Raw genomic sequence first — 16,354 nt, forward strand, 5'->3', positions numbered from 1 at the left:
ACTTTGAATTTTTATGCCCTTGACCCCTTTACCCCCAAGGGTGTTTTGCACGTTAATGACCAGGCCAATTTTTACAATTCTGACCACTGTCCCTTTATGAGATAATAACTCTAGAACGCTCCAACGGATCCCGGTGACTAGGACATTGTTTTATGATGACATATTGTACTTCATGATAGTGGTAAAATTTCTTTGATATGACTTGTGTTTATTTGTGAAAAAAAATGGAAATTTGGTGAAAATTTTGAAAATTTCACAATTTTCCAACTTTGAATTTTCACGCCCTTAAATCACAAAGATATGGCACACAAAATACTTAATAAGTAACGTTTCCCACGTTTACTTTACATCAGCACAATTTGGGAACCCAAATTTTTTTTCGTTAGGAAGTTATAAGGGTTAAAAGTTAAACAGCGATTTCTCATTTTTACAACACCATTTTTTTAGGGACCACATCACATTTGAAGTCACTTTGAGGGGTCTATATGTTAGAAAATACCCAAAAGTGGCACCATTCTAAAAATTGCACCCCTCAAGGTGCTCAAAATCACATTCAAGAAGTTTATTAACCCTTCAGGTGCCTCACAGGAACTTTTGGAATGATTTTAAAAAATGAACATTTAACTTTTAACTTTTTTCACAAAAAAATTACTTCAGATCCAATTTTTTATATTTTCCCAAGGGTAATGGGAGAATTTGGACCGCAAACGTAGTTGTACAATTTGTCCTGAGTATGCTGATACCCCATATATGCAGGTAAACCACTGTTTGGGCGCGCATGTCAGTGCTCGGAAGAGAAGGAGCGCCGTTTGACTTTTCAATGCAAAATTGGCAGGAATTGAGGTCGGACGCCATGTCATGTTTGGAGAGCACCTGATGTGCCTAAACAGTGTAAACCCCCCACAAGTGACACCATTTTGGAAAGTAGACCCCCTAAGGAACTTACCTAGATATGTGGTGAGCACTTTGAACCCCCAAGGACTTCACAGAAGTTTATAAGTTTATAAAAACCTACCCGAATCATGTTCACTGGGGTATTGGCTACCCCTGGCAACTGAGACCCCAGAGAAATTCCGATGCTGGGGAGCGCTATAATCTTAAATCTCACCGTCATTAAAAAGCGGCGCTGTGGCTTAAGTACCTGTAACTGCCGCCGTTAAAAGGCGTATCAGAGGTCATTAAGGGGTTAAATGTAACTCTCATCATTCACCCCTGCTTGCGCCGATCGCCGGCAGAGCAGGGGAGAATGATGAGAGCTGTGTTCGCTTACTGTAACAGCGCTTACTGTAAAGCTTCTTCCCTGGCGCCCGTCTGTGTGGTACTGATGGGGCACACACATGCCACATGTGTGCCGCAAGTATTACACACATGGACACTGACATCTCTGGTACCGGAATTATCAGGACGTGTGAAAGAGGCATTATAGCGGGTTTTTATGTTTGGCAGCTGTCACACGCTAAAAGACACTTTTTATTGCAAAAAGTAGTTTTTGCATCACATTTTGAAAGCTATAATTTTTCCTTATTTTGGCCCACAGAGTCATGTGAGGTCTTGTTTTTTGTGGGACAAGCTGACGTTTTTATTGTTATAGTTTTCTGGCACATGCCATTTTTGATCACTTTCTATTCCGTTTTTTGGGAGAAATAATGAGCAAAAACCAGCAATTCATGAATTTCTTTTGGGGATGGGGCGTTTACACCGTTCCGTGTGTGGTAAAATTGATAAAGCAGTTTTATTCTTCGGGTCAGTATGATTACAGCGATACCTCATTTATATTTTTTTATGTTTTGGCGCTTTTATATGATAAAAACTATTTTATTGAAAAATAATTGTTTTTGCATCACTTTACAGCTGATAATGCTGTATGGCAGCTCTTTTTTGCCGGGCAAGATGATGTTTTCAGCGGTACAATGTTTATTTGTTATCCTTCTTTTTGATCACGTGTTATTCCACTTTTTTTTGGCGGTATGATGATAAAGCATTGTTTTTTGCCTTTTTTATGGTGTTTACTAAAGAGGTTAACTAGTGGGACAGTTTTATAGGTTGGGTTGTTAAGGACACGGGGATACCAAATATGTGTACTACTTTTATTGTTTATATTTTTTTCATTCAAATATTTATTTAGTGATATAATAAATATTGAGTTTTTTATTTATTTATTTATTTTTTAAATATTTTTACAATTATTGAAAAATATTTTTTTACTTCAGGCAAATTTTTTCACTTTGTCAGTCTATGTGACAATCATTTTTTGCAGGCTGATCACTTCTATAGCATGAAGATGAAGCAGCATCTGCATGCCATATAAGCTGTCAGCACTGCACTCAGTGCACACTAACCTGAGAGACTTCCTGACATGCACTGTGCATGACAGGAAGTTTCTCAGCTCTGGTAACCCGGATGTCATCATGACGACATCGGGTTACCGTGGCAGCGATCTGGACCCTCATCACGCCACGGGGTCTCCGATCCAAAGGCAGAGGGGCTGTCAGCCCTCTGCCTGCTCCCAGAATGCTGCGATCGTGCTCGATCACAGAATTCCAGGGGTTAAAGTGCATGACACTTAGTGTCGGGTGTCACCTGTGAGAATCAGCTGACACCAGGCCACGATCGGCCACACAACACCCATGTGCGTGACTGATCGCTAAGACGTACTATACCAACTATGGTCATACGGGCCCAGGGCACATGGACGGTATAGTACGTCTAATGTCAGAAAGGGGTTAAATCAGATAGCTATACCACATAAAATAGATAATAAAAATCAAAAGCTTTTTAAAACATAATTTTTTTGTTGCAAAGTTAGAAAGGTTAAAATTTTATTAGCAATTTTTCATTTTTCCAACAAAATTTACAAAGCAGATTTTTTTAGGGACCACAACACATTTGTAAGGACTTTGAGGGGCTTATATAACAGAAAATGCCCAAACGCGACATCATTTGTAAAACTACACCTCTCAAACTGATCAAAACCACATTCAAGAAGTTTTTTAACCCTTTAGGTGCTTCACAGGAATTAAGGCAATGTGGAAGGAAAAAATGAACAATTTAATTTTTCCCACAAAAATGTTTCCTGTTGAGAGCTATAAGTTCCATATTTTTTGCTGACAGAGTCATGTGAGGTCTTGTTTTTTGCGAGATGAATTGATGTTTTTATTGGTACCATCGCTTTCTAGTCCGATTTATGGGAAGCAGAATAAACAAAAACCAGCAATTCAGGAATATTTTTTTAATGCCATTCACTGTGTGGTAAAAGTGATAAGGCAGCTTTATTTATTCTTCGGGTCAGTACAAATACAGCGATAACTCGTTTAAATAATTTTTTATGTCTTGTTGCTTCTACAGAATAAAAACTAATTTATAGAAAAATAATTGTTTTTGCATCACTTCATTCTGAGAGATATACAGTAACTTTTTTATTTCTCCATTGATGGAGCTGCATGGTGACTTGTTTTGTGGGCAACAAAATGACATTTTCAGTTTTACCATTTTTATTTACAATTTACTTTTTGGCCACGCTTTATTCCATATTGGCGATATGATGAAAAAGTATACTTTTTTTACCATGATTTTAATTTTTTTTACGTTGTTTACTAAAGGGGCTAAATAGTTTAACAGTTTTATAGATCTGGTCCTTCAGGGCACAGACATAGTAAATATGTGTACTTTTTTTGCATAAAAATACGTAGTTATTGGTACAATGCTTTTTTCATATTTCATATTTTTTTACTTTTTTTTTTTTTTACTTAGTCTCTCCATGGGACATTTATTACTCTGATCACTTGCATAATGCATTGCAATGTACCAACACTGCAATGCATTATACCCGTCAATGTTACACTGACAGAACGCCTTTTAGACCAGGGTTCCCCAACTCCAGTCCTCAAGGCCCATCAACAGATCATGTTTTCACGATTTCCTTAGTATTGCTCAGGTGATAATTGCTTCACCTGTGCAATACAAAGGAAATCCTGAAAAATGATCTGTTGGTGGGCCTTGAGGACTGGAGTTGGGGAACCCTGTTTTAGACGATGCTACTGGCCACCGTAACTGGCAGACCCGGAGATTGTCATTCGATCTCCGGTTGCTATGACTTCCATTCAGCCCCGTGATCACGATGTGGGGTGGCGGTAGCTACTGATTGCAGCATTTAGGGGACTAAATTGACTGGACAGTGCAAGCATCACCCCTAACTGTGACAGCTGAAGCTCAGCTATCACCTAAGCCTAGCTTTCGTGCGGGCACAGTTACAGTGCCTGCATGATCGCCATGATGTAAGTTTACGGTTTTTTTGCAGGAACCCATTCCTGATCTTAATATAAACTTAAATCAAATGTCATGGAGGAGTTAATGCAAACACAGCCTTAGGTTGAGGTCACTTGGACATTACTATCGGAATAAGGGAAACAGTGGTAACCAGCCTATTTAACAACACACTGCAGTATCACACTTTCTAGACTACTTTAATTTTAGAAACAATCCAAAAATTATCCCAAAAAAGTGAAAAACAAACAATTATACACACAGGTGCTCCTTCTAAGAATGCACCTATTGGAGAAGCTGCAGGTGAAGACAGGCACTGTGCAAGTCCTGTTGCATAAACTGCAAGTAAAAAATCCAAAATAAAATTCACTGCGCTTACTGTCTAAAAATTACCATGAATATGTAGCAAGAAAAACATTGTGCCAAAAAGATGCTCTAGATAGACCTTTCACTCCCACTGCAAGATAGGAATTAGTTAAATAGCAGACAGTAGCTGTGCCGTGAAAGCACTATAGAGATTAGCCTCACACCGCTAGCAGCAGAGTGGTAGGATGTGACCTCCACTGATGAGGCTATGAAATATGGTTGTTAGGTTCTGCTGATTGATCAATAAAGTGTCACAAAGGTGGTGTGTGGATTAACAGCCTGCCACTGTTAGTAGACAGTGGCGGACTGAGGCACTTACTTGTTGAATTGTGTGGCATGATAGCCAAGTGGTCAATCAGAATGCCATATAGCGTGAGGACATAAGCTTCCAATGTGCCGCTGAGGTTTAACGTGCTGCTGGCACGTGAGGAGTGCAGGCGGGGAGCTTGGAAGAAGCAGAGGCTGAAGGCGGACTCCGGCCGAAGTACCGCCGCCAACACACTGCAAAGCACCGAAGGCCGGGGGCGTGACGTCACGTGACCAGCCGCTGTGCTGGACGGATGGTGCTCAGGGTCAATCCGAACGACGCGTTTCGAGGGACACAGTCCCTCTTCATCAAGGTCACAGGTGTTGGTCCCAGTCCATCCTAATAAACCCCCTACCATCTGGAATCAGTAAGATTACTGGAGGACACGATCACTTACCGTAAATTATCAGGTGACCCCACTACTGCCTTTGTTAAACAACTGAATGAACTGGCTCTATCAGGCAGAACCTTAGGAATCCTTACTAAGAAGGAGTATTCATTCATCATCAATAAAACACCCACATTGGCAGTCTTTTTTCATATCCCGAAAATTCATAAAAACCTAACCAATCCTCCTGGTAGACCAATAATATCTGGTATCAATTGTTTAACAGCCAATCTGTCCAAATATGTGGATACACATCTACAAAAATCTATGTGTCTTCTGCCAGCATATCTAAAGGATGCCACCCACATACTCCAATATGCCAATTTTTTCTAATTGCTGCTCGTATCTGACGATCCATGGGACTATATCGAAAACAGAAGGTAAATCTCTTTTCATTTTCGACTCTTATTTTTTAGAGGCACAACTCCTCTAACTTTGTTACTGTACTGAGATTTTACTTTTTCAAGTGTGGTATCTAATAGAGCCTTAGGATATCCCCGTTGTCTGAACCTATTATATAACTCTCTAGATTGTGTTTCAAAGCCCTCCAAGGTATTATTTAGACGGTGGACTCTCAAAAATTGACCATATGGCAATGAATTGATGGTATGTGATGGATGGAAACTATCATAACGCAGTATGGAATTGGTAGCCAAAGGTTTCCTGTAAACTGACGTACAGATTTCATTATCCTTAACTTCCAACAAGACATCAAGAAATTCCAGCCGTGTCCCTCCAAAATTGTGTGTAAACAGCATGTTCATCTGGTTCACCTCATTTAGGTGACTGACAAACTTGCTCGAGCAGCGCAAAACGGCCGTTGTCAGCCTTTCTTGCACTCCTTATGTCACTCCCCCGACTTGACATGTTCATGATATGTCAATAAATCAGTGAAACTTTCATCTCGATGAGTGCGACCTCTTCTCTTTGCATGGATATTCATGGTAATTTTTAGAGAGTAAGCGCAGTGAATTTTATTTTGGATTTTTTACTTACAAAAATTATCCTGTTTTAGGTGCAGATGCCTGTCTTGCTGTTAAGAGTGTACCTAAGAGCAATCTAATCTAATTGTACTATGTGAATCTAATATTAGACTATTACAACAAGGAAAAGTGCAAAAAATATATATTTTTTACATGGACACTTTTTGAGGTAATACAGTTGCGTCTGAATTACTGAAATGTGGAGTTTTTTTCTCTCTTTTAAAAAAATAAAGTATGGCTTGCCTGTGTCATAAGCCAGTAAGCACACTTTGTGACTCAGAAGAGGGGTATTAAATTGCCCTCCTTGTTTGCAGTGTGTGAAGAACACAAAAAATGCCGTCAATAAGGTGCAGAAACTGCAGATTATCACATATCAATTTACAGTCACACTGACTATGCAGGTCAGGAACTTCCCTATCACTTGAATCTTTCACCTACCTCAGCACTGCAGTCGTACACCACAATCAGAGTAGGCCTTTTTCTATCCATATGTGTAATGAGCTGTGCGCTCAGACTTCCTGTCCCTAGGCTATAAAATTCTTAAGTGTCGCTGTTTGTCTGTCCCTCATCTTTTATTGTGGCTATGATAGTCTTCCCTGATTAGCTTTGCTAGACTATGTGATATAATAGCGGCAATTGTGAGAAGCCCACTAGACTGAGCCTACTGTCCCTGGCCCGCTCTCCATGTCTTCAGCAGTGTGCGAATTGGCGGCAGCCTTTTTTTCTGGAATTCGAACAAATCAAATCACAAATTGTTCGAATTTGAGGGGACCTGTGAATTTGAGAATTTTAGACTCAAAGTCAATAGGCAGAGGATTGATCCACTAATCTTTATTATAAAGTAATAAAATGTATCTAGCTGTGACTTGCAGTTTTCACAGAAGGTAACTTGCTTTACCATAGTACTGAACTGTAATTTTCCGAAACATGCAGGGTATGAGACCAGAGACAAGTTATAAGGAAGGTAAAAAGGTCACTTGCCTTGGGTTCTCCTCCACTACATATACAGTGGGTACGGAAAGTATTCAGACCCCTTTAAATTTTTCACTCTTTGTTTCATTGCAGCAATTTGGTAAATTCAAAAAAGTTCATTTTTTTCTCATTAATGCACACTCTGCACCCCATCTTGACTGAAAAAAAGAGAAATGTAGAAATTTTTGCAAATTTATTAAAAAAGAAAAACTGAAATATCACATGGTCATAATAAGTATTCAGACCTTTTGCTCAGTATTGAGTAAAGCACCCTTTTGAGCTAGTACAACCGTGAGTCTTCTTGGGAATGATGCAACAAGTTTTTAACACCTGGATTTGGGGATCCTCTGCCATTCTTCCTTGCAGATCCTCTCCAGTTCTGTCAGGTTGATGGTGAACGTTGGTGGATAGCCATTTTCAGGTCTCTCCAGAGATGCTCAATTGGGTTTAGATCAGGGCTCTGGCTGGGTCAGTCAAGAATGGTCACAGAGTTGTTCTGAAGCCACTCCTTTGTTATTTTAGCTGTGTGCTAAGGGTCATTGTTTTGTTGGAAGGTGAACCTTCGGCCAAGTCTGAGGTCCAGAACACTCTGGAAGAGGTTTTCATCCAGGATATCTCTGTACTTGGCCGCATTCATGTTTCCTTCAATTGCAACTAGTAGTCCTGTCACTGCAGCTGAAAAACACCCCCATAGCATGATGCTGCCACCACGTTTCACTTTTGGGATTATATTGGGCAGGTAATGAGCAGTGCCTGGTTTTCTCCACACATACCGCTTAGAATTATCACCAAAAAGTTCTATGTTCGCCTCATCAGACAAATCTTATTTCTCATAGTCTGGGAGTCCTTTGTGGTTTTTTTAGCAAACTCTATGCAGGCTTTCATATGTCTGGCACTGAGGAGAGGCTTCCGATGGGCCACTCTGCCATAAAGGCCTGACTGGTGGAGGGCTGCAGTGATAGTTGACTTTGTGGAACTTTCTCCCATCTCCCTACTGCATCTGTGGTGCTCAGCCACAGTGATATTGGGGTACTTCTTTACCTCTCTCACCAAGGCTCTTCTCCAACGATTGCTCAGTTTGACTGGCTGGCCGGCCGGGTCTAGGAAGACTTCTGGTGGTCCCAAACTTCTTCCATTTAAGGATTATGGAGGCCACTGTGCTCTTAGGAATCTTGAGTACTGCAGAAATTATTTGTAACCTTAGCTAGATGTGTGCCTTGCCACAATTCTGTCTCTGAGCTCCTTGGCCAGTTCCTTTGACCTCATGATTCTCATTTGGTCTGACATGCACTGTGAGGTCTTATATAGACAGGTGTGTGCCTTTACAAATCAAGTCCTATTAGTGTAATTAAACACAGCTGGACTCCAATGAAGGAGTAGAACCATCTCAAGAAGGATCACAAGGAAATGGACAGCATGTGACTTAAATATGAGTGTCTGAGAAAAGGGTCTGAATACTTATGACCATCTCATATTTCAGTTTTTCTTTTTTAATAAATTTGCAAAAATTTCTACCTTTCTGTTTTTTTCAGTCAAGATGTGGTGCAGAGTGTACAATAATGAGGAAAAAATGAACTTTTTTGAATTTACCAAATGGCTACAATGAAACAAAGAGCGAAAAATTTAAAAGGGTCTGAATAATTTTCACACCCACTGTATGAAAGAAAAGGAGTCGGAAAAGAGTTAAAAAAAACACCTCCAATCTGTTCACTTTGCTTGGGGTTTCAATACCTCATCTATTTAAGAAATCGACTGCAGCACATAGGGAAAGGGCAATACAGATGTCAGGGCCAAGGATTGTGTCACTGTCAAAAGAGCAGTCTAGCTGCAGTAATAAACATTACATAGTTGTAGGGTCTTGTCGACATTGCAATATCTGCTGTTATGAAAGGTTTATGTTCAGCTTTCATTAGCGTGCGCTGTATGACACTGTCACTGGGGAGGGAGTCATCTCTAAATTTTTTCCTCAAAGCCATTTTACCTAAAAGGAACTTCCCCAACATTGCAAGTTATCACCTAAGCACTGGAATCCTAAGTAAGAGAGGATCTCTGAAATGTCCTGTTGGAATTGAAAAGAGGTTGCTAATACATGGCTCAGCTACATTCACTGTCTAGGGGACTGCTGGAAAAAGCCAAGCATTGTCACATAGAAAATAAATGAAGCAGCATGTTTATGGAGCATTGTAGAAGTCTGTTCTTGGTATTGGTGGAGGTTACAGCTGTCGGATCCCCACCTATAGCATGTTATAACATGCTTTGTTGGCAATAACCCTTTAAGCCAATGCTTGTTTGGCCTTCTTACCTCCGCATACACATGTGCGCTCAGTTCATACAAGCATTCTTGTGTACTTAATGGGGAAAGCGGAGTGAGCCTTTACCAGACAAGTCTGACGGCAGCTTATCTACACTGAGGATAAAAGAATAGGGCATTGAAATCCAACTATCTGATCCTCCTGTGCCCCGACATCTTGTAATAACAAAGAATTGGGCAGCTGGGTTGGGTCAACTCAACTCTTAAGGCCCCTTTACATTTAGCGATGCACCAGCGATCCGACAATGATACGACCCGGTCAGGATCGCTGGTGCATCGCTAAGTGGTCGCTAGTGAGCTGCCAAACAGGCAGATCTCACCAGCGATGTAGCGATGCAGCAGCGGTCGTTACTTACCTTTCACACGCAGCGATGCTGACGTCCTCCTCCCGCGTCCACACCCGGCCGATCTCGCGCGATCAGCAACAGACAGCGGGGGAGCCGGTCAGAGGTAAGTATCACACATAGCGATATCGCTAGCAATATCGCTGCTGTGTCACAAAATTGGTGACGCTTTAGCGATACTGCTAGCGATATCGCTATGTGTAACACCTCCTTTAGTTTTGTCCACATCTGCTAAAGTCAAGCAGTGGTACATCATGTGCTTCCACATGGAGCTAGATTAAAGTGGAGCATACACTTAAAAGGGTTGTTCACTATTGGACCGAGGGGAGAAAAATAACACAAAATACCTCCAGGACCATTGACATGCTTCCATACTCAGCTTTTCTTCCTCTTGACGTTAACACCCAAGTAATTCTGTAGTTGCTGATCAGCTGCAACATTAACGCTCTGTCCTAGATGTTTTTTTCACCGCTGCAATTTTTTGATGGAGGCAACTTAGTACACAGAGGAGGGGATGGTTCTGAAAATGGGTATACATAGTTTTCACCTCTCTGGTTCCATTAGGTAGGAGTTGAGCGGTAGTAGAAAGCCCATTTAAGACCAGATTTAATCTAGCTCTGTGTTGAAGTGATATACCAATGTATAATGAAGCTGATTTATTGGCCGTTTGCTTGATGACAAGTTTCAGTGAATTGCATATGAAATTGAGATAAATCCGTGTCCCCTTAAACGTCTCTCCAAATAGTAGAAATGCACTTGTTTCCTATGTGTTACATTTGCAGTTGTAGGTGCAACCTACTTAATCACTGTTTATGATGAAAAGATGAGTTATACACACACACGTATTCAGTAACTACTTTATTTTTTGTTTTATTTTGTCCAGAATGCAAACATTTGCATTAACTTTGCTATTTTACAATTTTACAAACTAGGTATAAAAAGACCATAAATAAAGAAGATAAGTTATGCGTACCTAAGTTCCAGGGAAGAGGAACCAGTTACTCTCCCCTTTGCCAAAACAAAGGCAAAAAAAAAATTACAAATGAAACAAAATTGGAAACATAACAAGTCTAAACAATGTGTGAACCAAGAAAAAATATGCTCTGTTAGAATATTTTTTTTGTATTTTTTTTTTCATTTTTTAGTAGAAGCTAAATTAATTTTCCTCATTTGCAGTGACAAAAAAAATCATAAATGTCCCTTTTTGCTTTTTTTTTTATTTTCAGGTTAATGTTTGTTGGGTTAGGTACAAGTGAAAAATACTGCTAATAATTAACTGGATCTTTCCATAATATTTTCTATCATAACTGGGCCTGAAGCATCATAGGGCTCAATTACAAGCATGGAAGTTACAAAAAAATCCCATTAGAATTTGGGTATTGCTAAACTCTTGAAATTACATATAGTTTTTGGCAGTAACACAAAATACTGATTCTTATGCATATCACTCCTCACTTGCAGCAATGCCACAAAGTGCCATCCAAGGAGCTGCGAGGGGGTTAAAGCACTGAGCATCATTCCGTTGAGATATCGGACTACTGCTAATGCCCTCCGATGATTCTCCAAGCCAGCGATAAATCTCAATGTTTTAGACTTAACCACACGTGTTGCAAGGACTATTTAATGTTGATGTTACAGAATGGAAGAAACCCCTTATGGCTGATGGCACCTTCTTTAGTAGCATCACTGCCGATAATGCTCTTAACGTCATTGGTTTTAGGAGCTCACATATGGAGGAAGAAGGAGATCTCTGTAGGGAATAGAATAGGATTTGGTGATAAAACTCACTAAAGATGTTAGCAGGCCCCTGGACTGCCTGACATTCCTAGTTCTCCATTGTGGCCAGTCTGTACAGCATTTAGGTGAAGGACGAAGACAATGGGTTAAGAACAAAAAAACATAAGTTTATATATATAAAATTGATTTTGGCCTATTATATATATAAACTTAATTGGCAGCTCTGTCTGGTTGTCACTGGTACCAGTATGATGCTGACACAGATAAATTGCATATTTTTTATGTAGAAAGTAAAGTCATATTACATTACAGAGGCTGTTACAGATGAGTAGCAGGCCTTGACCGGAGTACACCATCCTTCATTACCTTATGGGAGAACCCATAATGCAAAATTGGCCCATAGCCCATCCCAAGCTGGGTCCTTTGTTAAGGTTAGTTTGGCTTATAATCTGCTCCAAGTCGACCTGCTGCTTGTCCGGGAAGCTTTATTCCACAAATGATCCTCATATTCTTTGCTTTGCAGTGTAAGAAAATCTCATCTGAAGTGCCTCCATTCCCTTTTACTGAAGAAAATAAAATGGATAATTCTGAGTGGCCTCAGTAATACCATTAGCTAAGGCAAGTACAATGAACACATGGCATCCTTAGGAAACATCAGCTGGCCTCCGTCGTTAAGAGGCTGACCATAGCTGGGCACGGAGAGCACAGGAAGACCTGTCGGACGGTTTGGAAATTTATCTTGCTGGAGAAAAAGCAGCTGATAAGATGGAAAATCCACAGACTCATCTACAGCGTGTAGCCACATTCGGTCTTCACTGGAACGGTGACTCCAGACCTTGCCGTGGACAAATGAAGGACGTTGAGTTCGGTTTTCTAATAAAAAAAACAGCAAATGGTGAGTGTCTTCCATTTACAGCAGTGAATTCTGAATAAATTCCTCCACATAATTCAATTATGCTTACAAATGTTATCTAGGACCATAATCAGACTACTGATGTTTGAGAATTCGATGATTTATATCACCCTCTACCAACTTTCCCAAATGACTGTTGCGATAAGATAAAAGCCTTCCCTGGAAAATAAAAAACATCCGTGATATCTGAGGGAAACATGATACAGCTGGAGAGAGAAATCAGATTCCTTGTGCTCCCTGCAAACTAAATCCTTGGAGCAAGATGGTGCTTTCAGTAGTTCATACATAACAGCCATGGTGCAGATGGTCCAGCAATACTACACCACAGGAATTGAAAACATACCTTTATATGCTTCTCTACATTGCTGCCATTAGGTAGTAGAAACACACTTCCATCCTCAACAGGGAACCCGGCTATATCCTCTGAGTTAGCAGATGACCAAAAAGCCACAGAATCAATAAGATTGTCAATGACACCCAGGCTGTAGCTTCCAAAAGAGGTCTGCATCTCCAGCAAACAATCACGTAGCAATTCCAGTTGTCCACTCAAGACAGAAAATAAAAAAAAAATGTTTGCACCCATTCCGAAAAGATGTCCATGTGACACGCAAAAACAATCCACGGAAATAAGTCTCGTCTAACGTATGTATCAAGTGCCCAGTCCACTTTCAATGGTTGTCTGTAGCTTCCTGATGTATGATCTACTGTAAGTGTGGCACAAATGACTAAATTTTTGTGTTGTTGTTTTTTTTTTTTGTTTTTTTTTAATGGGTTTCACCTCACGCCTTTGATAATTAAAGTCTCTGTCCAACGGGGTGAGGCTAATAAAAAAAAGTGCAGTTCTTTAATTAAAGTGCATGGATGAGGTAAACTAATTTTTTCAAGAGTTCTGAGAGAATCTTTGCCCTGATGCACCAATAATTCAGACAGGAACCATCCTGCCTTGCATCTGTTGCATCTGGGTCCTCATTCCTTGAACACTGCTCAATATCTTGTTCTGGTGTGCGGGAGAAGTGATCCCAATCCGAGTTAGGTCACTAGACAAAAAAAATATATATATATTATATTAATAAAAATAATAATAATAATAGTATTATTCTCATCCATACAATACTGCAAACCCCAACAATACCTAAATACTACTCAACCCACATAGATCACATAAAAATCACTGAAACACTTACTCTTGGTTGACATGGACAACTGAATCCAGGTTGTTGTACCCCGCTGCTGTAAAGTTATCTTTGTATCTGTCCATTTTAATAGCTTGCAGCCAATCCACCACAGAGACCACCTGGGACCATTCAGGCGAGCTGGGGTCCAGAAGAGCTGTGGTTGTTCTGCCAGTAGAAATAAAAAGTATTAATCAAGTGTAGTAAACATATTCTATGCAGATTGTGTAGAAATAATGTCGCCACATCACTGCTACAGACGCAATATCAAACTACCTAAAATCTCCCTCTGCTGATAACCAAGTTTTTGACCCATCTTAGTTTGGATTTCTAGATCTTTTTTTTTTTATTCATCACTTTTATATCGATTCTGTATTTCGCACTGACTTGCACTATCCACAGATTGTTGGCAAGAAATGTATCAAAATATAAAAAAATAATAAAAAACCTAGCGCTGATGACTTGCCGACCATGCGCGCTGTAGCTAATCACTGTCCTCAGAAGTCTTGCGCTAACCATGCTATCGTTAGCACTGACAGTGTGATTGGTAGCAGCGGTCATATGCACATGAGCATCAAGTCATAACTGCAGGACAAGCAGACGAGCGGTGAGGATCACCAGTGCGGTGAGGCTGTAAAGACAGAGAAACCAGCAAGCAAGTATTACATTTTTTTTAAAAAAATTCACATTTCTACTTTCCATTTTTTTTTAGATCCTAGACAACCCTTTTAAGAATCACGTTTTCCCCCTGATGTCAAAACACACAGACAGACTATATCTTTTCATTTCATTGAAAGCCATTATGAGTAGCTACTATATATATATAGCGTATATGTGTGAAATGACGATGTATGGGTGGATGGTGCACACTACAGGTGATCACTATGTGATATATAATGGAAGCCCCAATGGGTGGTTTATGGTCAGTGATTTACTGTCTATGGACCACTGCTGCTGTCATGCGTCTGGCGTCTTCTATAAAATTTCCAATCTGCATTTCCTATATGAATTATGCTCTAATCAGCCATCGTCTACATACATTACTTATATTGAAACTGCCCAATCATCAAGATCCTCAACGAGTTCTCTAAGAGCACACAAAGCCTTAGCTTGCAGGGGAGATAATCCGCTCTTTAATCAAAATGTTCCTGAACAGGCTATATGATGGAATTGGGTAGAATAAGGGGGTCTTTGATGTTGGGTTTGAGGAATGTAATTCTCCCCAGTTCCCTCTGTGCTGGATCTTTGGGGTAATTGCTTTAGCAGATTCCCTGGCCTGATTAGTAACATATCCTGAGGTTGACGGGCTATAAGGTTAGGCAACTGCTGTGGGTTTTTTCCTCATACCAAGAGAGAAAAGAAAGTTTTCATTTTTTTTTTACTTAAGACCAGGAATAACGAAAATTCAGAACTCATCATATTGTGAAAAATCACAAGTCACACAGGCAACTCTCTCAGTTTTCATCAGTAGCATAGTAAGGAACCATCCCTGACTGTCGAGCACAGCGCTGATTGCTCACGTTAAGGTAAGACCTTGCTATGCTCCAATTAGTGGATCGGGTTTCGGAAATGCTTTTACCAAAAACACTGTTTATCCTTTTTTTTTTCCTTCCCCTATAGTTAACAACTGTAAATCTGTACAGAGCTGCAGGCAGATGATAGACGCTAAAAGCAACACGGAATTGCTTTGTTTTAACCGAAAGCTCCAATAAATTTTTTTAGCCTGAGCTTCTTCTTTGCAGCCCAAGGGAATCAGCCGGCTTTCTAAAGTATCCGATCAATATCCATAAACACAGATACTTAAAAATCTGATCATTGCAATTACAAATGTAAACTGATCGGAGACTGATTCAGGGTCGTGAGGAGGGGGATTCACTCCTGTTAACTAATAATCTAACAGATTGCTGGATATTGATTCACCCCATGGGGACATTTAACCAATTAATACTGCATCGGGTCATCAAAGGTTAAGTTATTTTAATTACAGGATCTTTACTAACCTTGAACCTTCCAGTCCGGTCCTTTTTAAACTATTTGGGTTTCGGATGAGTTTGTCAAGCATGCTGACTATCTGTCCAAATTTGGGCCGGTCACTGCGTTCCTTCTGCCAGCAGTCCAGCATGAGCTGATGGAGGGGAATGGGGCAGTCCATGGGAGGAGGGAGGCGATATCCTTCTTCTATGGCTTTGATGACCTTCAAAAAGAAAATTGACAAAAATCGAAAATAAAAATTAATAATTATCTTAGCTATCAGTAAATTTATCTGTAAAATGATTAGATGACGGAAAGCTGATGTCAAAAAGTACATTTGATGATAAAAAAAAAGTATCAGTCTAGGAGAAAGGCTTAAACTATCTGGAGAATATCACTTTCTAGCTTACGTTTCAGGACGGGCTGACCAGATGACCCCCTTATTATATATCCTTGGCTACCTCCCCTGCTGGGAGACGTGAGCGCATCATATTTCCAGATGCACCTGGACAGTGTCTGAAGGGTCTACCAAGAAGACAACGTCATGATATGAGTGAATGGGATATAAATAACTGCAGAATAGAGGGAAATTGTACACAATGCAGATTCCACATATATACACTATGG

At 40.1% G+C, this 16,354-nt stretch overlaps 1 protein-coding gene across 2 annotated transcripts in view; it reads right to left on the reverse strand.

Moving 5' to 3' along the window:
* Nucleotides 1-10,777: 10,777 nt before the first annotated feature.
* EPHA4 (EPH receptor A4) overlaps nucleotides 10,778-16,354 on the reverse strand; it is an 81,140-nt gene continuing 75,563 nt past the window's right edge. For both annotated transcript variants that reach the window (XM_073581118.1, XM_073581117.1), the window contains exons 15-18: nucleotides 15,757-15,950; nucleotides 13,769-13,924; nucleotides 12,928-13,621; nucleotides 10,778-12,544 (exon numbers count right to left, since the gene is read on the reverse strand). In XM_073581118.1, the coding sequence (XP_073437219.1) occupies nucleotides 13,507-13,621; nucleotides 13,769-13,924; nucleotides 15,757-15,950 (465 nt within the window). In that variant the 3' untranslated portion in view covers nucleotides 10,778-12,544; nucleotides 12,928-13,506. The remainder of the gene's footprint in view (nucleotides 12,545-12,927; nucleotides 13,622-13,768; nucleotides 13,925-15,756; nucleotides 15,951-16,354) is intronic.

This window comes from Dendrobates tinctorius, unplaced genomic scaffold (assembly GCF_039654945.1).
Source record: "Dendrobates tinctorius isolate UK_male_01 unplaced genomic scaffold, ASM3965494v1 ptg000069l, whole genome shotgun sequence".
NCBI lineage: Eukaryota > Metazoa > Chordata > Amphibia > Anura > Dendrobatidae > Dendrobates > Dendrobates tinctorius.